The 23924-nt window shown below is 41.4% G+C and overlaps 1 protein-coding gene across 1 annotated transcript in view; it reads left to right on the top strand.

Moving 5' to 3' along the window:
* Positions 1 to 23924, top strand: part of DOCK4 (dedicator of cytokinesis 4) — a 300819-nt gene that overhangs the window by 187572 nt on the left and 89323 nt on the right. The window contains exons 28-31 of the mRNA XM_066591773.1: positions 10978 to 11053; positions 15220 to 15320; positions 15799 to 15857; positions 17063 to 17211. Coding sequence (XP_066447870.1) covers positions 10978 to 11053; positions 15220 to 15320; positions 15799 to 15857; positions 17063 to 17211 — 385 coding nt within the window. The remainder of the gene's footprint in view (positions 1 to 10977; positions 11054 to 15219; positions 15321 to 15798; positions 15858 to 17062; positions 17212 to 23924) is intronic.

Raw genomic sequence — 23924 nt, 5'->3', positions numbered from 1 at the left:
CTGGATGTACCTAGCTTCCAGTCTTCATCTTCCACGTATGCACAGTAGAATCCGTTTAGAGCACAGAACCTGCCCTAGCATCACCATGGCTGTTCAGAGTACCAATCAGGTGTTCAGAATTTTATTATGAGCACATAGGGCTGTCATTAGAATAAAGCCTATTTATTTTACAGCACTAATCATTTTATATTAATTCTTGCATGGCTGCATGACCTGAAGTGACGCCAGGGCTTGTTTAAATAAGAAGACAAAAGGAAGGGGAAATAATTTTAGTGGGCGATTGTTTACACAGGGTGAAGTACAACTCTGTCTTTATATTAAAAGATGGAACAGATAGGGTGTATTAACGTGGTGCTTATCACAGGAGGGTAGTGTCTTCTGATTAGTTCATTGCATTTGGTGGGCATTCATAGTGGTGGCATCATTGTGGAAAAAGGGAGGGAGGAATTGAAGCAGTGGAAGCTTAAATAGGCTGTGAGGCTGCAGGTACTAAGGAGCCCAGGAAAACATTCAAAATTTGTGGTCAACAATAGAGCATGTTAGTAGAATTTTAAGCGACCATGCCCATTACTAATGTGACCTCTTAGACTTCTAAATGGGAGCAGTGTTTTGATTATGTCAGTGTATCCGTAAGCTGACAGTCTACCCTGTTTAACAAGAAATATTATTTTTATTGTAACAGTACATTAGTGGGGTGCGGTTCTGATGAGTAAAACTGAGAAAGAAAAAAAATTGCAAGCAATGGTACTTTTGCACAGGCCAATAGTCAACCAAGTAATCACCTAAGAGCATTTGCAGGCATCCTGATATTACAGGATATAGTGATATTACAGTATATAGACATTAAATAACCAGTGGGGTTGTTGATCCAGGTTTTGGAGTCAGGTAGGAACTTCCAAACATTGATCCAGGAATTATTCTGACTGCTATTATGGAGTCAGGAAGGATTACCCCCCCCCCCCCCAAATGGACTAGATTGGCTTCTGCCTCATTGTTGTTTTTTTTGCCTTTCTCTGGATCAACAAGGGGGGTGGTGGAAACAGGCTGAAGTAGATGGACATTGTCTTTTTTCAGCCTAACATACTATGCTACTAAGTTGTCCTGGCTAAACCAAACAGGGCAATTGAGCGCGAATCTCCCACTTGTCGGAGTTGCTTAGTTTTTAGCTCACTTGAAAACCAAGTAACCGTCGACTTATTTAAACAGGCAGTCATTGGTCTATGAATAACTGCCTGTTTACTCCAAAGAGAGACAGACAGCGAGAAGGGATCACCAACATGCTCCACCTCCATTCAGTGAGCGATCATCACTCTTATGTGAACTCACATGAGAGATGATTGTGGGCCCAACAGCCATCCCATGTAAAAGTTCCCCAAGACCTCATGCACGCAGGCTTATGGAATTTTAGTCCATGTGTAATAATATGCAAGAAGGCCCAATTGATGTCACTTTTTTCCCCATTGTCTCCTGGCAATATGCATAAAAAACAGTGAATACGCATCCAACTGCTTATTTGCTGCATTTTTAAATGATCCTTTTAACGCAAATACGCTCTTAGATATACTGTGGGTGCCATATTAGATATGGTTGGTAAGAGCTCGGGGAAACCAATAAATAACACGCATTATAGTTTGTGTGAACCATCTGCTTTAATTTTGGTGGGAAAGAGCTTATAGTTTAACTCAAACAAAAGATGGTGGGACATTCAGATACATTACAACATATTGTGGGCTGATAGGTCATTCTCATGGGGAGTGTTCATGAGGTAAATTTAGACAGAAAAAGGAAAGACTATTAGCAGACATGCTCTGTAGGGTCTTGCCACATGACAAAATTATCAATTAGTTTGAACAGGTTTTCTCTTAAAGTGCAAAGAATGATAAGTTTCTGTTAACTCTTCTCTAATCCAGTCTGCTAACTCAATTTTAATGCTACTCTTTGTGTGTTCTTCTCTTTTGAAGACTGTTTGCTGGTTTTATGTGCTGATAAGAGTCCAGTTTTACCTGTTTATGTAAACAATATATGACTCTCTCATTGTATATGTGGGATGCTTGCTGAAATAAGCAGATTTAAGCTGAAATACAAACCTAATTATAAAAGAACATAGTTATCTCCCATAATCCCAAAGACTTTAAAGATCAAAATAGGACGGGCTGCAATTTTTTTTAAATTACATAAAAAGCGTTACAAAAACAATTACAAAAAAAATACGGATATAATATAAACAGAAAATACACCTGTGTGCTTGAGGCCTAAGGATTAGAGATGAGCGAGCGTACTCAGAAAAGCACTACTCGCTCGAGTAATTTGCTTTATCCGAGTATCGCTGTGCTCGGGTCTGAAGATTCGGGTGCCGGCACGGAGCGGGGAGCTGCAGGGGAGAGCGGGGAGGAGCGGAGGTAAGATCTTTCTCTCCCTCTCTCCCGCCCGCTCTCCCCTGCTCCCCGCTGCGACTCACCTGTCAGCCGCAGCGGCACCCGAATCTTCAGACCCGAGCACAGCGATACTCGGATAAAGCAAATTACTCGAGCGAGTAGTGCTTTTCCGAGTACGCTCGCTCATCTCTACTAAGGATCTGTTCACATCTACATTGTGGGCTCTTTTTGGAGTCTCTAGTGCAAATCTGTCCTAAAATCCTCGATAACATAGCACAGCATGCTGCACTATTTTTTTCAGGAAAAAGGTGAAGGGCATGACAGAAGTTGAATGGACCCCATTATGGTCATTGGGTCCTTTCTGTTCCTTTACAGGGTGAATATATTCCTGACAAGGTTTCAGTTTTCCTGCCCCCATGATGCAGCAGGAAACCCATGGTAAAGATGTGAACAAAGCCTCATATAACACTAGAGTTCTTATCAACATCCCTAGAGAAGTCTTTAACAGGTCTAGGAGTTGGTACCAAAAGCTAGGACCAGGTCCACACAACTCTTACTCAACAATTTGTCATTGATTACTCAAACCTTTGTTGGATGGAGGCTTTGTTAATCATCTTACCATCTTAAATAGAGAATTGTAACATTTTTTAGATAGACAAATCATCACTTCTTACTTGAGATTAATAGAGGAGCTTGTTAGATACTGCTTTTTAAGCGAATGAATCATTTCCCTTTATTGTTATGTAGCTGTAAGTAGTAGTCATTGCTCTAAATATAGCAGTGAAACCTGTGTATGCGGTAAAAACATACTGAATCCAGCTAGCAGTATATGGCAAAGTTACAGCATTAAAAACAATATTATATAAAACTTCTCTAGTTGTACATATCAGAATTACTGTAATTATTAGAAAATTATAGTACCAGTGTTTCTGGTGGCGCAATGCCCCACACAGCTGTGCTGCGTGCATGGCACACTCACAACACTGCTACATACATTGTTCATCCAATACAACATGCATCAGAAATAGCACATCACTGGAAATGAAGGACTTGTGATGACATCACCATCATGCTCCATCCATGATCACATGATTGTGATGTCATCAAAGGTCCTTCATCACCTTTGAGGGAGTTACATGCACCACCCCTTATCACATGACTGTGACATCATCAGATGTCCTGCATCCTTGTGCAGATTACGGGTGGACTATAAACCCCCTGCGGCCTTGGTTGCCATGGGATACTAACAAACACCTAGCAGCCGTGTGCGTACAGAACCGTCATGTGATCAGGAGTGGAGCATGTAATTCCCTCTCTGGGGATGAAGGACCTTTGATGACGTCATCGTCGTGATCACGAGCGGAACATATAAGTCACTCACAAACACACCCACTCACTCGCTCAGACAGACAGGTCATCATTGGTACTTTTAATGCTGCATTGCCATACAGATCTGAAAAGCAAATACATAAAACAAAAATCCTTAAGCCAGAACCCCTGTGATGTTTTCCTTTATATAGGACTCTACCACTTTCAGTTCATTCAGAGAACTAACATCCATATAGCTATATCAATTGTATGTGGTAAATACCCTATAATACAACATCCAATATTTTGTCAGCTGTGGGTTCAGGCATTGCCTTTCTAGATTTCTTAAAGTATTAAAAGCAGAAGGCTGAAGGAGGTAGTGAGCTAAAGTGTGCATGTATTTTAGGCAGCTTTTGGTCTGGTGTTTTGGTGTTCTGGAAGGTAAACTTGTAGGGGGCAATTTATAAAGGCACTTTCGCTAAAATTGTGGCATAAAGTCACAAATCATACTTTCACAAAAGTTTGAGACTTTCAGCTTTTTTTGCCTGCTGTCCTTGCACTTTTTTAAAAACTGGAGAAACTGTGGCCTAAGAAATTTATTATAATGTATGTCAAAAACTGGCTCAATGCATAAATCTACACAAGTTCATAGCTAGATTTAACTCCTTAAGGACATGGCCTATTTTCGGCTTAAGGACGCAACGATTTTTGGTGGATTTTCATCTCCATTTTTGAAAAGCCATAACTTTTTTATTGTTTCACCGACAGGGCCATATAAGAGCTTGTTTTTTTGCGTGGCGAACTGTAGTTTTTATTGGTGAAATTTTTGGGTGCATATGACTATACTGTAAAACTTTTATTAGTTTTTTTCATGATAGCAGGGAGACAAAATGCATCAATTCTGCCATAGATTTTTGGATTATATCGCGAGAGTCCGATGACGTCACAGAGGGACTGCGCTCCCTCTGTGAACCCTTTACCTGCCACGATCTACATAGATCTCGGCAGGGAAGGGGTTAACAACTGGGATCGCTGTCCCGATGCACCTCCGTTGATGCAGGGGGAGCCCGGCTGTAGGTGACAGCCAGCTCACGCTGCTAGATAGTGCAAGATCTCTTCTGCTCTCATGCTATCCTCAGAGCGTAACTGTACATCCTGTTGCACTAAGTACCTCCCTGCCAGGACGTACAGTTGCGCCCTGTGGCGGTAAGGGGCTTAGGTTGGTTTCACACGGCGACAAAATCGCATGTATGTGAAGCCCATACTTTCCAATGGGTTCCGTCACATTAGTGATGTTTTGTAGGCTGATACATTGTGAGAAAAAAAATTGCAGGTTGCTAGGTATTACCGCGATTTGCAAGGTTTTGTAGCCCAAGTTTCCCTATGGAGCCTTACTATGTGTTGCATCTCATCGTACGAAAATCCTACTGTAATAGCCCTGAAATAAGCCCTAGCTGCATTAAATAAAAGAATACATCGCCTAACAGGTGCTGTCAGCGTCCCGTGCGTCTCCCCTGAAGCTCTGGCAGATTTGTTTGAAGTTTTACCTCAGTGCTTTCTGGTTTGGAGGTTCAAAATACCCACGTCCAGGAAGCACTGGCTAGCAATGGTTCTTGAGTGCCATGGCTCAGCCAATCAGAGTCAGCGCTCAATGAACCAATCACAGTTATTCATTCAATGGATGCAATATCACCGCAATATCGCTGTCGCCTGTGTGAAAGAGGCCTAACACTTTGGCTCATGGACAGCCAGAGGTGTAAGAAATTTATTAAAAGTTGTGTGCTTTTTAATAAATTAGTCACATCTTATAGCACTTTTACACGAGCCGACAGTCGGGTAAACGACTGCACAAGCGCTAATGTCACCGCTAAGGTCATCAGCACTCATGCAGAGCGTTTACACAGAAAAACTTTACCACTGGATCATGGGTTTCTCGTCGGCTTTTTGCTCAGCGCTTCACCTCCTATGTGAAGTGCTGAGCAGGGAGCCTTTACACAGGACGAAAAGCCAGCGAGCCAACAATGGTTTTTAAGCTGACTGAAAAATCAGCTTAACAACCTGTGAAAAAAAATGTGAGCAACTTCACACTGAATGATTATCTCTCATTTGAACAAATTTTGTGCAATAATTATTACGTGTAAATGGGCCATTACTCCAGTGGCACTACATTAAGTAAATGTGTCCCATTTTATGTAGATGGATGAAAACATAACAAATTAAAGGAATGTGTTATCAGAAAATGGCCCATTGTATTAATCGGGTATCTTTTTCCTTAAATTATTGTTATCACAATCTATATTATAACATTTCCTGCTCAGTAGAGAGAACTCATCAGTCATCTCATTACCACAACCAGGATTAAAACGTAAAGTGAACATTTAGGCATTATTAAGATGGCCATATTTTATGTCCGTGTGCTGTCCATGAATTTCATGCATGCATTATGGCCTGTGATGCTATTAACATGGACAAGTTTTCATACGGACTGGACCATATCATGGATGAGAATAGGACATGCAATTTCCACTGTCCCCTCAGATTGAGCAACACATGGATGGATGTTCCTGTGCTGTCCAATTTAAATTGTATCCAAGGTTCTTAGGATCAACTCGCATACAGTTGTCTGAATGAGGCCTTATATATAGATAACACAGAATACAACATTCACAATAGCTGATAGTCCTGTCTAGAGATGAGCGAGCATGCTCATTTAGGACAATTACTCGATCGAGCATTGCTTTTTTCGAGTAACTGCCTACTCGGACGAAAAGATTCGGGTAGCGGTGGGGTGGAGCAGGGGATAGCAGCGGGAAACTGGGGTGAGATCTCTCTCTCTTTCTCCCCCACTCCCACCGGCAACCCCCGGCACCCGGCAAATCTTTTCGCCCGATTAGGCAGTTGCTCAAAAAAAACGATGCTCGATCGAGTAATTGCTCTAAATGAGCACGTTCGCTCATCTCTAGTCCTGTCCATTGTGTAAATGGCCCATGATTTCTGCTATAAAACGTCTCTTTAAATTTTGCTATAAAGCACATTTCTGCAGCTCAAGCAAGATGGCAATCACCATAGTCATGTACATACAATAGAATAAAAATCAATCCGCAAATAAAAACCGATTAGAAAATTAGTAATAAAAGGAAAAGTAGATACATTCTGAACCATAGAAAATTGTAAAACCTTTCACTATTTGTTTTTAATTAGTAAAAATATATAGGTGATACATTCTCTTTAAAGGAAAAATGGGGAAACAAATATTCCTATTTGAAAGAAGGGCAACCCAAAGCAAATTGTACATCATTTTTACAAAATATTAAGTGTTAGGTCAGCTACCCGTGTCTGCCGCCCTCTTTCTATTGCGGGCTTCGCGCTGCTCCTTCTGTATGAATTGACTCTTAGCTTCTACTTTCCATCAGCACTGCAGAAGTTAATTATCCCCAAGTGCTCTTAGTCCAGCTGCAGGGTAATAGGCTAACCTATTTAGTTGAGCTTTGGATTCTCCCCCTTCGCCTGAGTGTTGGTGTGTGCTTGCCTCAGTCACCCAGCATAGGTCTACTGTCTCTGACTTTTGTGTCTTCTCTTATTCCTGGACCTTTACCTGTATATCTTTGTTCTCTGGCTGCCCTAACTTTGCACCGGATTCTGGTTATAGTTCGGCCTGTTTCATGGTGCCTCGCATCGGTTCTTCTGACTCCCGTGAGTCAGCTGCCAACCACACCGGGACTACCCCAGAAGGTAGCAACCTGCTCAGTTTCCCACGACGAAGTCCAGATCCCTGTACAGGGGTTAAAGCGTGAATTTCAGGGACCCGTCAGGATAACGCCCTTAGGTTTTGCCCAAAGCCAAACCAGTTGGTTGGCACAGTGCGTCCACACTCACTGTCCGTAACATTAAGCATCCGAAAAAGGTTTGTGTTTAAATATCACTAGCTTATGTAACCCGGCATTGCCTGGGTTTCTGCCGCCCATGATGTCCTGCCTCTTACACTCTCTTTTTTGATAATAATAATCTTTATTTGTATAGCGCCAACATATTCCGCAGTGCTAATTTGCACCTCCTGCTGTTTCAAGGTCTCTGCAGTCCTGAATCTCCTGGCTTTTTCCCTCTCTTTTTGAATTCTAGCTTCATGTTGTCCAGGGGCCTTTGCAGTCTCTGATGTAGTGGCTCTTTCCCACAATACTTGAAATTGGGCCACACCTTGTTTTGTGGTTTCTTTTTTTGTTGTTTCAATTGTCTTTTATTAAAATTTTCAATTTAAAAAACAAGATACAATCAGTTGAGAAATCATCTTTCATATACAGAGTTATACAGTCCTAGTATATCACATAACATTCAAGACTAATTGTACATTTCATAAACAATAACCATTAAATACAGGAACATATAAATAAAAGTAACAAGAGAAACATATGCACAGGTAAGTACTTGATATCTCAGCATGGTGCTCATGGACATGTCATGGGAATGGGGTTTGTAAGCAACCTGATATATATTGAGTACTAAATGATCATGAACTTCATATAGGTTGGGATTTGGAGAGTGTAAAGGAGTTGCATGCATGCATTCTCTTACATGTGGGTAGTGTTTCTATCACAATACCCATATCCCAGAACTCAAAACAGGAAGTGAGTACTTAGGAGTTTATGGTAACGTAAAGCAATTATATCTCCATAAATGAATAAGCAAAGTTCTTGATATACAGGGTGATAATAATTAAACTAGAGGCATTCAGAGGTCTCTAGCAAAAAAAACTTTAGAGCAGAAGCCATTACCAATTGGTGTGTATACTCAGTGGAGTATGGGGTTTAGCGTTCTCAAAGTTTAATTATGATCACCTTGTACTTCAATTGACCATAAGGAACCTTCTATATAATGCCTTTGGAAGTAGAGATCAGTCTGCAAATAGAATAACAGAATATGACGTTTTACTGAAATGTAATGTATTGTATTTGTAATAATGATTACAGTTTAGCTTTGTTTTTATTTATGGTGTTCTCATCTTTCATATTGTGGTATACAGTGAGGGCTTATTCACATGGCTGTATTTTGGTTTGTGTGCGGTCTGTGTGTGTAACTGACAGCACACGGACCCAATAAAGTCAATGGGGCTATACATACATGTGATTTTTACAGTTGACCGATGGTCTGTATTAAAAATGAAATCGCAACATTGTCCTATTCTGGTCTTTTTTTTTTTATCTGAGTGCACTCTGTTTTTTACTGATCATTGCTAAGCAATTCTAGAAAAAAATTAAGCCTCCTTCAGGTTTTATGTGCATACATGAAAAAAAAATGAATGTCACGCAGACATAAAAATTACATACATGCAAGACGTACAGATGTTACACACATACACACACATTGACATTTGTCCATTTGTCAAGGATCGAAGTTGCACACACTTGTGGGAATAAACTCCTAAAGTGGAACAATACACTAGTGCACAAATGCAATGCTTAAATGTAGATAATCTGGACAGACATTGCAGTGACAAATCTAGTGGCGAAGAGCCCTGCTCAAACAAGCTTCCAACCTACAGGAATTGGAAATAGAGAGCATTTTGTCGTGTTATCACTGGGACCATGCTCCGTTACTGGGCTTACATCCATTGCCGTTAAGAACATAAGCACTCGGGTCAGTAATTTGACCACTTGACACAAGGATGATGGTTTCAGCACAAGCCATGCCCCTGAGGAGGAAATGGGTCCTTCTAATTGAATGAAACAATTAATTAGCTTTGCCAGTCATGAAACCAATTAAAAGACTAATGTCTTTTGCTATTCAGCTACATACTGAAGCACTCTAGCTCACTTCCAGTTCCTGCAGCTGCTCCTAATCGCTGTGTGCCAGCTACACCACTTTCCCTTCATAAAGCGAGCAGGAGAGAGACCCAGGGGAGATGCTTCATTTGATTAAACACTAAGGAAAACATAAATAGCACATTGTGGAAGTTGAGAGCTCATTAGGGTTCAGTAAATCTCTAAGCGTAAAATCACACAGGTTTTTATTGATACTGTAAATATTCAGCTGACATGGCTTTTTTTTGTTTTTTTGCTGTTTTTCTTCTATGATGCTGTACTTCAGATACAGCTGCATACAGAATCCTGTCTGTAGATTACAGCTTTTTCTTCTGAAGGAAGCACCTGATTATAATCAAACATCATTAATATGCCTTGTTTGTTTCATTTCAGAGCTTTTTAAGGTAGAAGTGGAAAACATATTTCTTCTAATATGGAATGTTCCCTCGTTTAAATGATTATTATCTTTCTCTTTGAAATGCTGAATGTTAAGTCGTATTTATGTATTGAGTTTTTTAGTATTGTCTTATCTGTATCTTTATTTTCAAAATACTGTAAATATCGGACAATATACTAAAAAATCAAACCACAAATATTAATTTCCAGCAGAGACTAAAGAGAAGAACAATAAGGCTATACACGACCGGGTCAGATTCAGCATGCGGGAGCCCGCAGTAGAATCCGATCCTGTGCTTGGCTGGCATCTGCGCGGACCTGTCATTTCTTTTTCTTTTCTGTGCTGCAGATGGTCCGCGTGGTGATCCGTCGGACATGCGCAGTGCAGATTTTTTTTACTAAACCCCTGCTTTTCCCGCGTCATTCCTAGGTGATGACGTGGAATCCACAACCTATCCACAATGTCAATTGCAGAAGGGCCACAGGTCGGATGGCTTCCTGCTCCCGATTCCGCAATGCAAATATGCCTGTGTGCAACCGGCCTTAGTTAAACTTGGGTGGTTCTAAAGCACAATTTTATAGCAGAGAGAAGCGTGCAGGTGTACTGTTCTGCAGAAGGTCTGTGAAAGCACAAGGAATTGTTGAGCTGCACATGCCATCTACACTGCCACAAACAAAGTAATGTTCATGTGTCTGTTATGGCTTCTGAACTCAGAAAAACCTCTGGGAATTAGCCTGCTTATAATTTCAAACAGTTTCTGACATATGGAGACATGTCAGAAGGTATCATAAATGGGAGTCCATGTGCTGAGATCTCCACCGATTTCTAGAAGGTTGGATCTATGGACCTGGGCAGAGCGTAAAGCAAGGGAATGCAATTTAACAATGTTTCTCAGTGCATATCGTCTCTTGTATTGTCCTTATGAATATCTAACAAGTATGGATCTGTTGATGACCATAAGGGCAAATGGAAACAAAGATAGTTAAATATTGGTTGATGTTAAACTAAATCTAAAGTAGTATAAAAATTGATAAAGGAGGCAATTCTACAGTTCATTTCAGTTTTTACACATGATGTTCTAAATATATTCCTTTTCTCCTAGTGTCATTATAACAACTGTATTGTATCTTTCGGATGCTCTTCGCAAGAACTTTTTAAATGAAGGCTTTGATTATAAGGTAAGAATGATGTGCCGACAAAGATGCTGTGAGACTTGTACAAATGTGCAGTTATTTTGGTTTGGCTTTTATTTTACTTTTTGAAAAACTAGAGTAGGCCAATTGTTGTAATTTAGACTCTGTATCAGAGGTGGCGAACCTAAGGCACACGTGCCAGAGGCAGTACGCAGAGCCCTCCCTGCTGGCACGCGTCACCATCAGCCATTCACCATGTCAGTGGCATTCACTCAGCTGTGCAGCTAGCGGTGCTGATCCTGGCGCACACTGTGACATCAGTATGCAGCCAGGATCCTCCTCCCCCCTCCCAATGTCGGTATTCTTGTAATATGTTGCCACCGGAAGTTGGGGGGGGCGACATAAATCAGGAGTTTGATATGTACTCACGCCCCCAGCTTGTGATTGGCTGGGGGCGTGTGTGGCCTGAGGAGAGGAAGCGTCGGTGGCATCGGCACATCCCGAGAGGCCGGGGCGGCAGCCACAGCACATGCAGCGCTGGCGGGATGAGGACAAGGAGTGGTGGAGGAAGGACCACAGCCGCTGGCAGCGGACACTGAACGTAGCGGCGGCACCAGAGCACTGAGCACTGCTGGCAGCACCACACCCACTGGCAGCGGGCGCTGCAGGAGAGGTCAGCTTATGCTATGCATGTTAGTTTGCTTTTAATTTTACCTGGCCTGGGGGTGGGGGGTTATTTTCCAGTGAGGCTTACATAAAATAGGGTTCCGCTGTGGGGTGTCACTATTCTATGGGGGGCCGCTGTGGGGTGTCACTATTCTATGGGGGGCCGCTGTGGAGTGTCACTATTCTACGGGGGGCCGCTGTGGGGTGTCACTATTCTATGGGGGGCTGCTGTGGGGTGTCACTATTCTACTGGGGGCCACTGTGGGGTGTCACTATTCTATGGGAGGCCACCGTGGGGTGTCACTATTCTACCGGGGGTCGCCATGGGGAGGTTGTCACTATTCTAACAGGGTTGCCATGGGAAGGGCGTTACTATTCTACTGGGGGCTGCCGTGAGGAGGGGGTTACTATTCTACTGCGGGCCGCTATGTGGAGGGGGTCACTATTCTTCCGGGGGCCGCTGTGGGGAGGGGGTCACTATTCTACCGGGGACTGCCGTGGGGAGGGGGTCACTATTCTACCGGTTGCCGCCGTGGGGAGGGGGTCACTATTATTGCTGGGGTATGTTTACATGTGGCGAAAATGGGTAGGGCCGCTTCAAAATAGACAGTGTGCAGATTTTGACTGCTTTTTGGATGTGGAAATGCTGCAGAATTTTCCACTGAAATTTCCGCTGAGCACATCCTGCAGCATTTCCAAATCCAAAAAGCAGTCAAAATCTGCATCCTGTGTATTTTGAAGCGGCCCTGTCCTTTTTAGAATGACGGGGGTAAAATCATAGGTCGTGATAAGCCCCGCCCCTTGACGTGTTTGCACTTGGCGATAAATAAGTGGGTTTTAGGTTGCAGTTTGGGCACTCGGTCTCTAAAAGGTTCACCATCACTGCTCTGTATTATTGGCTGCCAAACCGTGAGCAATTAACTTGATTGTTAATGGCAATTTCGTTTTCCAAATAAGAGTGTGGTATTACCGGCCAATTAGCAAACTGTTTAAAAACCCCTCCTGCCATATGTGGCCATGGTTTTATTTACATAGAGCCGCTGGAAAACATACCATAAGGGTGGAAGTGTATTTGTGCAGCGTATTTACGCTATGGGTGCCATGTATTTGCGCATGCATGTGTCTGTGTTTTACTGTACTCCATGCACATGCAAATTGTGCACATTTGCGCAAGCAAAAAACCACCCAAGCATATTCCCAGTCATAGTAAAGAGCAATTAAGTTAATTTGTTTAACATGTGCTATTTTCAAGCGCAAATGCATAGGAAAATAGAGAATGCTGCATGTTTTTTTGCACAAACGAAATGCGCACATATAAAATATGCAGATGTGAACGAACTAATTGGGTTAAGGGATTCTATACACTTCGTATTGCGCATGCAAATTTTGTCCATGCAAAACGCTGTGCAAATACATTCATGTGACACAAGCCTCAAGGACCATTTACAAGGGGCGATTATCGCTCAAAAATTGTTCAAATGAACTAATATGAGCGATAATCGTGTAGTGTAAATGCAAAAACATCATTTACTATTCGTTATCGACGAAAAAAAAAATTACTAGATCACAGGCTTGTCATTGCGTGTAAACGCTTCCCTCTCAGTGCTTCACATACAAGGTGAAGTGCTGAGCGAGAAGGCAGCAATCCATCGGGGAAGTCTGTCTGTCTAGATGTTCTGCACGAGCGCTAATGACCTTAGCGGTGACGGCAGCGCTCATGCAGTCGTTTAGCTGACTGACGTCCCGTCTAAATAGGACATTAATCTGGACTTATTATGCATATAAGTGTGAGAAAAAGTAAGGTTAAGCCTAAAGGTGCCCAAACACCCTAGATAGCTATTGGCTTAACACTTGTTTGGCCAACAGCTATTCTCTGCATAGTGATCCTCTGTTCACTTTAGAGCAGCCAACATAAATTGCTTATTTCCCTGCTTGGTTTCTAAGGGACTTCATTCTATAGATGTCGCATAGTATATACCTTCACTACTCTGGATCCCAGAAGATCTAACTGCAGGAAAAGTAAGAAAGGATTATATTGTCAGCTGCCAGAGGGTGAAGGAGACTAATCCTGCTGAACATCCTTCCCAGCAAGACAGATTAGCAGCAGCAGCACCAAGGATTACACACGGAAGCAAAAAATCATGACAGTGATATTTTATGTGCTAGTGATACTTCAAGTTACTTACTTAAAATCAGCTAATGGATTTTTTGGGCTTTAAGTCTAAAAATGATTCATGTGATGGTCATCAATAAAAATATTGGTTTAGTCATGTTTTAACTAAAGTTGTGCCAACTGGACATACCCTTTTTAAAATGAAGCCAACATGGCTATCAGATCACTGTAAATCAAACATTTCTAAATGTCAATAGCAGCTGCTTGCAGGCGCTCAGGAGAAGTATAGTATTATAGGGAACCCATGCACATAAATGGCAGACATGAGTTGAATCCACTAGAATGGGAGTCTCTTTTGCAATGGCTCTTTGCTCTGGCTCACAGAAGAGTCATGTAGAGAGGGCCCTGTCTGTGACATTTATATGTTGTAATAGGACATACAGAGGCAAACAAATCTACTTTTGGATTTTTCTTACCTTTGTTATCACATAGGCATTTATCAAAAAGATTTAACCCACACCACTGTTGAATTAGTCTTTCTGTAGCGCTACATAAATAAACCTATTGCTTTGGAACACTAAGGGTGACTTCCCACTACAGTTTTTTTTTCACTGCGAAATTCGCAGCGTTTTTTTTTCCTGCAGGGGTCTATGGGACTTCTACTGTTGAGATTGCGATCTCGCTAAATCGCCCCCCCTGCAGAAAAAAAACGTTGCGAATTTCGCAGTAAAAAAAAACTGTAGTGAGTAGTCACCCTAAGGCCTAATTCCCACGGACAGATTTCTATTGGACCTAATCGTGCAATGCTCATGGTGCGGAATTCCGCCCCATGAATTCACCCGTACTCACCCGCGGCATGTTCTATTTGCCGCGGGTATACGCGCGAACGGCTTCCATTGCAGTCAATGGAAGCCGTCCGTCACGCTATCTTCCGCTGTAGCACAGCGGAAGATAGAGTGAAAACGCTCCCCCGCCTAACGCCGGCCGGCGTGTCATATGATGCTGTGGGCGTGTCATACGACACGCCGGCCGCGTCATGCGCTGTGGAATTCCGCTTGCGGAGCCCGTCACGGCCGTGGGCACTAGGCCTAAGATTTATGAACCATAAGGTATACTTACTGGTTCTTGGAGAGAACATGCCTATCATCCCCTGCATCACAATCTGATGCTTTTTTGAGAAACGGAGGCAAATTCCTCTACACATCTATCAGTATTTGGTGGAAAGCATCTGTAGGAGGGTTACTGCAGTCATTGAGTCCAACACCAAAAAATGTGAATAAAACCGAATTTCATCACCTTCTATGCGTGTCTCAATACGTTTGTCAACATTCTGCATAAAAAAACACTAGTATGAAGCTTGCTGCCTGTTACCTCTTACCATTGTGAAATCTAAGTTGTTGAATTCTTGTGTTTGTCCTTTTTTTTCTCACAGATATGGGACTCATACTTTTATCTTGCAGTCATTTTCATAAACCAGTCTTGTTTACAGCTGGAGCTGTTTACCCCCTCTAAGATGAAAAAAGTGCTGGAGAAGTAAGTGTTAACTGACTTGTTCTTAAAGTTTCTAGATTATATCTAAGATGTGGTAGTAAATCTACCATCTTGTGGGCATATTGGCACCCAGTGGTAGGTACACAAGAAACGTAAACTGTAGCAGCATTTTGTACCTGACTGTTTCACACTAGAGTTGCAAAATCGGAAAATCATCCAAGTGCAGAAAATGATGACACCTCAATGACAAATAAAAATGTAATTCTCATTAGAGCTATGTAACATCTAAGTATCTTGTGTACTTCAGAAGCATACATGATGAACACAATAGAAAATGGTTAATTTGTAAATTTCATGGTTATGTCTCTATTAACTGTATATTTGACTCTCGGGCTAAGTCAGTACAATTTTATTATGTGACTACTCAGCAGGGTATACAGCGCTACAAAATTTGTTTGGCTCTTCTTTTACTGCCTGTGATACGGTTTTATGGAATGCTTGATATTTTTCATTTCTTTAGATATGGGGACATGCGTGTGACAATGGGCTGTGAAATCTTCAGCATGTGGCAGAATTTAGGTAGGATGATCCTTCATTTTTATTATTGGGTGTTTTATAATGAAACAGGAATGGCTGTATGTCGGGAGCTTTGTGATCATTAAGTAGGCATACTTCAATTGCCTGAATGAAAAGATTATATGCAGCGCCTTGCTGGAGCAATAATTTGGTGCCTTAACATCTTGTGCTGCTCTGATTTATCACAGCACTCCTGACAGCTATAAGTGACTATTACATGGTTTGGTAGAGGATTATCTGCTGCCTACATCTGTTTCTGACTCATTATTCGTGATGTTTTATCATTTTGAAATGCTGAAATCTGCAATGGGAAATTGACTAAATCAGTTAAAGTAACATATAATCATGGCATTGGTGGTAGAGGCGCTCTCCGTATTATAGGTCAGACTAAGTGTTGTGTAATATGCAGAGCTTTCCCCAATGCTTCGTTAAGACTATTACAACTGAATATCTAGCCAACTCTTAGTAGGCAGATAATCCCATTCTATTTAATTTGTCAGAAAAAAGTGGGAAAAAATCCAAATCTGGAAACATGGGAGAATTTTTTAAAAAGAATTCTCAAAATTGTTCATTATGTAAATATTGAGAATGGCACCTAAAAGATTCCTTGGAGTCTTCTCTTAGTCTTGGGCGGGTAATGCTGTTGTATCTGGGGATGACATAAAATGCCTTATTTTATTTTAAGAGCTCCATTACACATTAGGGTTCATGCTAGCGGCCATATGAGTACAATGCTGCGGGTCTCCCCGCAGCATTTACACACTCAGCAGCCATATACTCTATGGCTGCGTATGGTGTATGGACATGCACAGTGTGATTTGTTTATTTATTAATTAATGGTTTTTAATTCCTCGCTTTGCTCAGAGTGGGGATGCGTATGGTAACACAGCCCATACAAGTGTATAGGGCTCACACTGCATACGTACGCAGAGAAATAGAGCATGCTGTTATTTATTTCCCTTGTGTATGTATATGCAGTGTCCATATGACGGTGTTCTTTCATTGACTCCATTCATCGCGTGATAGGTGGTGACATTACGGTCATGGGCATGAGCCCTTAGATAAAGCTTAACTGACTCCACCAACGATCTATTGTACCATTGGACTCCTCCCAATTACAGCTGTCCAGGGAAATAAACATCAGGCATCGGTATGAAGACTTGGAAGTTGCAAATTTTCTCCAGTAAATGAAAACTGTTCTTTTGTAGGGGAACACAAACTGCATTTTATCCCAGCCTTAATTGGTCCATTCCTAGAGGTAACATTGATACCCCAACCTGACTTGCGGAATGTAATGATCCCTATTTTTCATGACATGATGGACTGGGAGCAAAGAAGAAGTGGCAACTTTAAACAGGTACCTGATATATTTAGTAAATAAGAAGCATATACAGTTGTAACAGCATTAGAAAAAGTTATCGTGCAGTATTAGTATCTAAACCTTGTGAATGCAACATGCTAACATACAATTTAACCCTTTGATGCTTTTGGGTTTGTATGGAGTGGGAACAGGTGCCTGTGGCCTGTCTTAATAGAATGCCAGCAGAAATGCCATATAGTGCAATACTGAAGTATTGCAGTCTACAGGAGAAGTGATCAAACGATCGCAAGATTAAACAATTGCATAACATAGACAACCCCTAGACACTGTAGAACACATTTGAACATATTTGGGAAGGTGTTTATGCAATTATTTTCCATTTTACTTATCTGTATATATTAACATGAGCTTTTGATTTTTAGAGTGATTGTACATAGTTCATGCATAGCAGTATAGAAATGTACGTTCTTATGCAATTTCATCACCCATTTGAAATGACATGTTCTGTTAGAGTTGACACAAACTTGCATGACCTTTTGCAAAGCAAAAAAATGAAAGAGAAAATATGGCTTGTGGTATCTTGTTAGTCAATAGTTAGTAACTGTCCCTTCAGCAGAAATCCTAGCCGCAAAATGCTGCCAACTAAGTAGTGATTGTGATGACCTTTCCAAAAATCTTAATTCTAGATTTCATTAGGCAAGGTGTTCTTTTCTTGAAAAGATTATCCATTATTCTCCAAACATACAACTACTTGGGTGATTGGGGCTAAAGAGTTCAATCCTTGTTTTGTTAACTCACACTGACTGCTTGATTCCAGAATGCCTGAGAGTCTGTATCCAAGTGTTATGTGACATACCTAGTATTTTGATTGTTGATTGCTTGTCAATATGCAACTAGAACGTCTACTCTTGTTGCATCCTAGTGTTTCTGTAGGTTCCGTGGCAGTGATGTTGAGGTTTTGCTCTGCATACTTGACCAATCTATGAAATTTCTGTTGCCTTGACCTCACCAGTTCCTTTTAAGTTGGTATTTCCATTTCAGACACTTATGGCATTTATTATACATAGGTTAATAAGTGTCTGATAGATAGGGAACCCTAGCCCCCCCCCCCCCCATCCTCCTAAGCAAGCCAATACAGAGAAAGACTTGGTGAAGAGGTGGCTGATCATGTTCAGCTCTCCTTTTTTAAAGTCTGGAAGTTACGGAAAAGTGTGCTTGCTCAACTACTGTATTCTCATAATTCTCATAGAGTCCCGCACATGCTGACATAAGTTTCCCCCTGTGTTTGGTCAGTGGCCACCTTGGCTTGCCTATTTTCATGTTACGTGATGGTCCAATCTATCCCCTGTGGATATGCTGTAGATACTTGACATGGGAATAGCACTTTAACCTTGGCCCCAAAGTCACTTTTATGTGGTTCGCACTTATCAGAGAATTCATGGGTCAGTTGCCAACCATCCAGAAATGCCCAGACAGTCTGTAAAAATAGATGAATTTTTTTCCAGTGTCCAGGAAATATATTAGATGTCTGTGAGTTTTTTGAGGCTGGTAGTACTTGAGCAGGTTATTGTGACTGTAATTATCATCATTTAACAGCTTATAGTAAATACTGGTAAGGAGTTCATATCCGTATCTCTAGACATGTATTACTTATAATCTTTATTATTCAGTGTGGTTTTGCAATATGTCCATTAAAAAAATTGGCTGTTTGTGATATTTGGATAAGTTGTCCAGGAAAATGAAAAATTACGGTTGACAATCCTGTCATGGGTGCCTTCTAGGAGCCTGTATAGGTAATGACCCACTGTAAATTTTTATGTATAGGTTCACAGGCAGGTGAAGAAGATACTTTCCTGGATTTAATCTATGGATAGAATCATATTGCACAACATTAGAGCAATGATTTAATTAATGAAGGTGTACACCATAGCTTGAAGCTTCAGAACTTCAATGTGCAAAGTATAACGGGGCCCCCATGTTCCATGTGTTGTCATAATACTGGTCTCTGATTTTTTGCCCTGTCAAGCACTAATGCAATGGCTATCTCTGCACCCCATATAGCTGTAAAAATAGATGAATTTTTTTCCAGTGTCCAGGAAATATATTAGATGTCTGTAGAGATGAGCGAACGCGTTCGTCCGAGCTTGCTATTCGTGCGAATATTAGGGTGTTCGGGATGTTCGTTATTCGTAACGAACACCATGCGGTGTTCTGGTAAATTAAACTTTCTTCCCTGAGACGTTAGCGCTTTTTTTTGGCCAATATAAAGACAGGGAAGGCATTACAACTTCCCCCTGCAACGTTTAAGCCCTATACCACCCCCCTGCTGTGAGTGGCTGGGGAGATAAGGTGTCACCCGAGTATTGAAATCTGCCCCTCCCGCTGCTCGCTATGGATGCATTCTATATGCGCTCAATGGGGCCAGCGGCAGCAGCGCTGACCCCATTGAGAACATATAGAAGACAAATCCTTCTTCTCTGGCACAGCTGTAACAGCTGTAGCAGAGAAGAACGATGTTTGCCCATTGAATTCAATGGAACCGGCAATACAGCCGACTCCACTGAATGCAATGGGCTGCCGGCGATCGCAGGATGAATGGTCGGAAAGGGGTTAAATATATAACCCCTTTCCTGCAATTCATCCAGAAATGTGTTACACTAAAAATATATACCGGCGTATAAGGCGACCGGGCGTATAAGACGACCCCCCAACTGTCACCTTATACGCCGGTAATACAGTGGAGCAAAGAATAAAAAGCATTACTTACGTTTTTAGATGATCTGCGGCGCTCCTGCAGGCTGTCACTCCCTCCTGGTCCACGGCAGACAAGCTTTCTCCACGAAAGACTTTAAATCCCTGCCTCCAGAAGCACATGTGCCTTCAGCCAATCACAGCCAATGACAATGATGTCATTGAATGGCTGTGATTGGCTGTGTTTCTGGAGGCGGGGATTTCAAGGCTTGAAATCCCCGCCTCCAGAAACACAGCCTATCACAGCCATTCAATGACATCATTGTCATTGGCTGTGATTGGCTGAAGGCACATGTGCTTCTGGAGGCAGGGATTTAAAGTCTTTCGTGGAGAAAGCTTGTCTGCCGTGGACCAGGAGGGAGTGACAGCCTGCAGGAGCGCCGCAGATCATCTAAAAACGTAAGTAATGCTTTTTATTCTTTGCTCCACTGTATTACCGGCGTATAAGGTGACAGTTGGGGGGTCGTCTTATACGCCCCGTCGCCTTATACGCCGGTATATATTTTTAGTGTAACACATTTCTGGATGAATTGCAGGAAAGGGGTTATATATTTAACCCCTTTCCGACCATTCATCCTGCGATCGCCGGCAGCCCATTGCATTCAGTGGAGTCGGCTGTATTGCCGGTTCCATTGAATTCAATGGGCAAACATCGTTCTTCTCTGCTACAGCTGTTACAGCTGTGCCAGAGGAGGACGATCTTTATGCTGACAGTGGGGGGGGGGGGGGGGGGCACTCTTGCCGCTATTGTGGCTTAATAGTGGGACCTGTGAACTTGAGATGCAGCCCACCATGTAGCCCCTCGCCTGCCCTATCCGTCACTGTGTCATTCCCATCACTTTCCTGAATTGCCCAGATTTTCACACATGAAAACCTTAGCGAGCATCGGCGAAATACAAAAATGTTCCGGTCGCCCATTGACTTCAATGGGGTTCGTTGTTCGAAACGAACCCTCGAGCATCACGGGAAGTTCGTTACGAATAACGAACACCCGAACATTTTGGTGTTCGCTCATCTCTAGATGTCTGTGAGTTTTTTGAGGCTGGTAGTACTTGAGCAGGTTATTGTGACTGTAATTATCATCATTTAACAGCTTATAGTAAATACTGGTAAGGAGTTCATATCCGTATCTCTAGACATGTATTACTTATAATCTTTATTATTCAGTGTGGTTTTGCAATATGTCCATTAAAAAAATTGGCTGTTTGTGATATTTGGATAAGTTGTCCAGGAAAATGAAAAATTACGGTTGACAATCCTGTCATGGGTGCCTTCTAGGAGCCTGTATAGGTAATGACCCACTGTAAATTTTTATGTATAGGTTCACAGGCAGGTTATGACAATCACTGCCTGAGAGCTGACAGGCTGCAGCAGAGGCATGCCAGGAGACACCTGTTGATTCCCTGATCGGTAGTGATCACATGGATCTAAATTTTGAAGCTGGGAAATAGCTGCACTTTTATGTTTTGCCCAGAGTATCACATACTATTATTAGTCAGCACTTTGGTATGTTTATAGATTTTCATTTAGCGTTATTTTGTTTATTAGGCTGTAATGGTATTTTAGTGATCACCAACTTGTATGCAATTCCAGTATCAGTTTCAAGTATTTTATTGAACATGAGACATAATCTTGGATCAAAGTAGCCGGTATTTATTTGGGCCAAACAATTCTGACACTCCAGTACGTTTTCCTATTTTCCAGCTCAGAGGCTTGCTAAGTGTTCCAAGTACTTTTGCAGCTCCCACTCGATTTTTCTCCTGCTGTCTGAAACCATTTCTTTACACCCACCATCATGCTGCTCCATAGGAACATCGATTTGAAACATTGTTTAACGCACACAATATAAATGGCTTTGATTTCTGTGCAGGAGCAATGCTGTTAACCCTTGGACTGATATCCTTCAGTCCATAGTTATAGAAGTAATTGCTGAATGTCTGCATATAAAGTAACTCTGCATGTTGAAAGTGAGTGGTACAGTATTTGCTAATTCAGGTTACACCTCCCTGATTGATAAATCATTAAGATTCTGTGAAGCTGCATTTGAAGCCCAACTATTACTTTGTGTACCGAATGAATCATTTCTTTAGGTTTGTTCTAAAAGAATATTCTAATGCTCGTCTTTTCCATGAATAGTGGATGATAAGGAGGAATGTGCAATCCATGTACTAGTGTACTTCTGAGTAAATGTCAAAAACCTTGTATGCTGAAACTGATAGACAAAGTATTTTAGGAATGTTTAGCTTTTCTCTAAATCATTTCTGAGCAAGAAGATACTTTCCTGGATTTAATCTATGGATAGAATCATATTGCACAACATTAGAGCAATGATTTAATTAATGAAGGTGTACACCATAGCTTGAAGCTTCAGAACTTCAATGTGCAAAGTATAACGGGGCCCCCATGTTCCATGTGTCGTCATAATACTGGTCTCTGATTTTTTTGCCCTGTCAAGCACTAATGCAATGGCTATCTCTGCACCCCGTATAGCTACGCTCCCAGACAGTAGTATTATGACTATATAATAGCCTATATTTATGGACTTCAAACCGTAGAAGAGACAGGCTCAAAAAAGAATTGGTGCCATTAGTATTGTTTCTGGACAGAGTTATGGACTATGGAGACTGTTTTAGAGAGACTGTTATAGCCTCCCACAAAAAATGCATCAGTAGGCATCAGTTTTAAATGGAATTATAGATAGACTTCAATGAGAATTTCCACCCAAATGGTTAAAATGGTCATTTACTATGAAATCAGAAGTAAGTTGTATTTCTATTTACAGTAGTTATGGTGGCTATTTTAGCAAAAGTGATGTCCAAAAATGTAGCCATATTGATTTTGAATGAACTTCTCAGAAACTAATATAAAACAGTTATTGATAGACCTAACAAAATGACAGATCATCATTGATCAACTTTGTCTGAGAAGATACTGCAAAGATGACAAATAAATATGTTGTTTATTTGCCAAAATAGCTGCTGTGATAATCAATCTAAATCTCTGCTCCTGAACTAATTTCTGATTTATTAGAATATGGCCACATTTACATTTTGGAAATCTCCTTCACAGATTGGCAGAGTCAGTCAGTATGTTTTACATGGGCCGAGAAATTGTTCAAATTCCCACGATCAGCAAGAATCTAAACGATTACCTCTCTGTCTAAATGCTTGCATGACTGAGTAACAAAGAATATATTTGTCATTCAGTTTCTGCATGCATAAGAATTAAATCCATGTAAACAGGTAGTTGTTTATCTATGAACAGCTGCCTGTTTACTGTGAATGCAGGTGGGTGGGCCGGAATGATCCCCAGCCTGCTTCGCCTCCATTCGCTAGCAATGATCATTCCTGTGTAAATGCACAGGAAACTTATCACTGCTGGGATGGCCTATTCGGAATCTGCGGCTGGCAGGTCATCATGAGAGAGACCTATGAAAAAAAAAAAAAAGCTCGGCACCCGGCGTCCCACATACAAAAATGCTCGAGTCTCCCATTGCAGTCAATGGGGTTCGTTACTCGAGTAGAGCTCTCGAATTTTACAAAAAGCTCGACTCGAATAATGCAGACCCCAGCATTTGGGTGCTCGCTCATCTCTAGTGCCAATCTTTTGTATAGACACATGATAGTCTTACAACATCTCTCCTTAGTGTATGAGCATGGGGTAGGATTTTTTAAGGCACATGAATTATAAAGTCAGAATTAATTTAGGACTTGGATGAACCAGTTATGATGGTTGAAGAATCCTTTCAATTCCTAGAATGACAGGATAGATGTTACTTATGGTACACAATGCAGGATAAAGAATATATGGTCAGGTTTGGAGATCTTTTAAAAATATATTTTATCTTTTTTTAAATTTCTATTTAAAATACTCTATTTTGTATCCTATAAGTCATGGCACTTATATGTTAATAATGGCTCTTTACCTCTAAATAATGCTGCCCATTTATACAGTTTTAAAGGAATGTCTGAATTCTGAAGCATCTAACACCATATTGC

This window comes from Eleutherodactylus coqui, chromosome 2 (genome assembly GCF_035609145.1).
Source record: "Eleutherodactylus coqui strain aEleCoq1 chromosome 2, aEleCoq1.hap1, whole genome shotgun sequence".
Classification (NCBI taxonomy): domain Eukaryota; kingdom Metazoa; phylum Chordata; class Amphibia; order Anura; family Eleutherodactylidae; genus Eleutherodactylus; species Eleutherodactylus coqui.
Note: the sequence above shows the minus strand (reverse complement) of the source record. Positions and strands in the feature narration are given on the sequence as shown.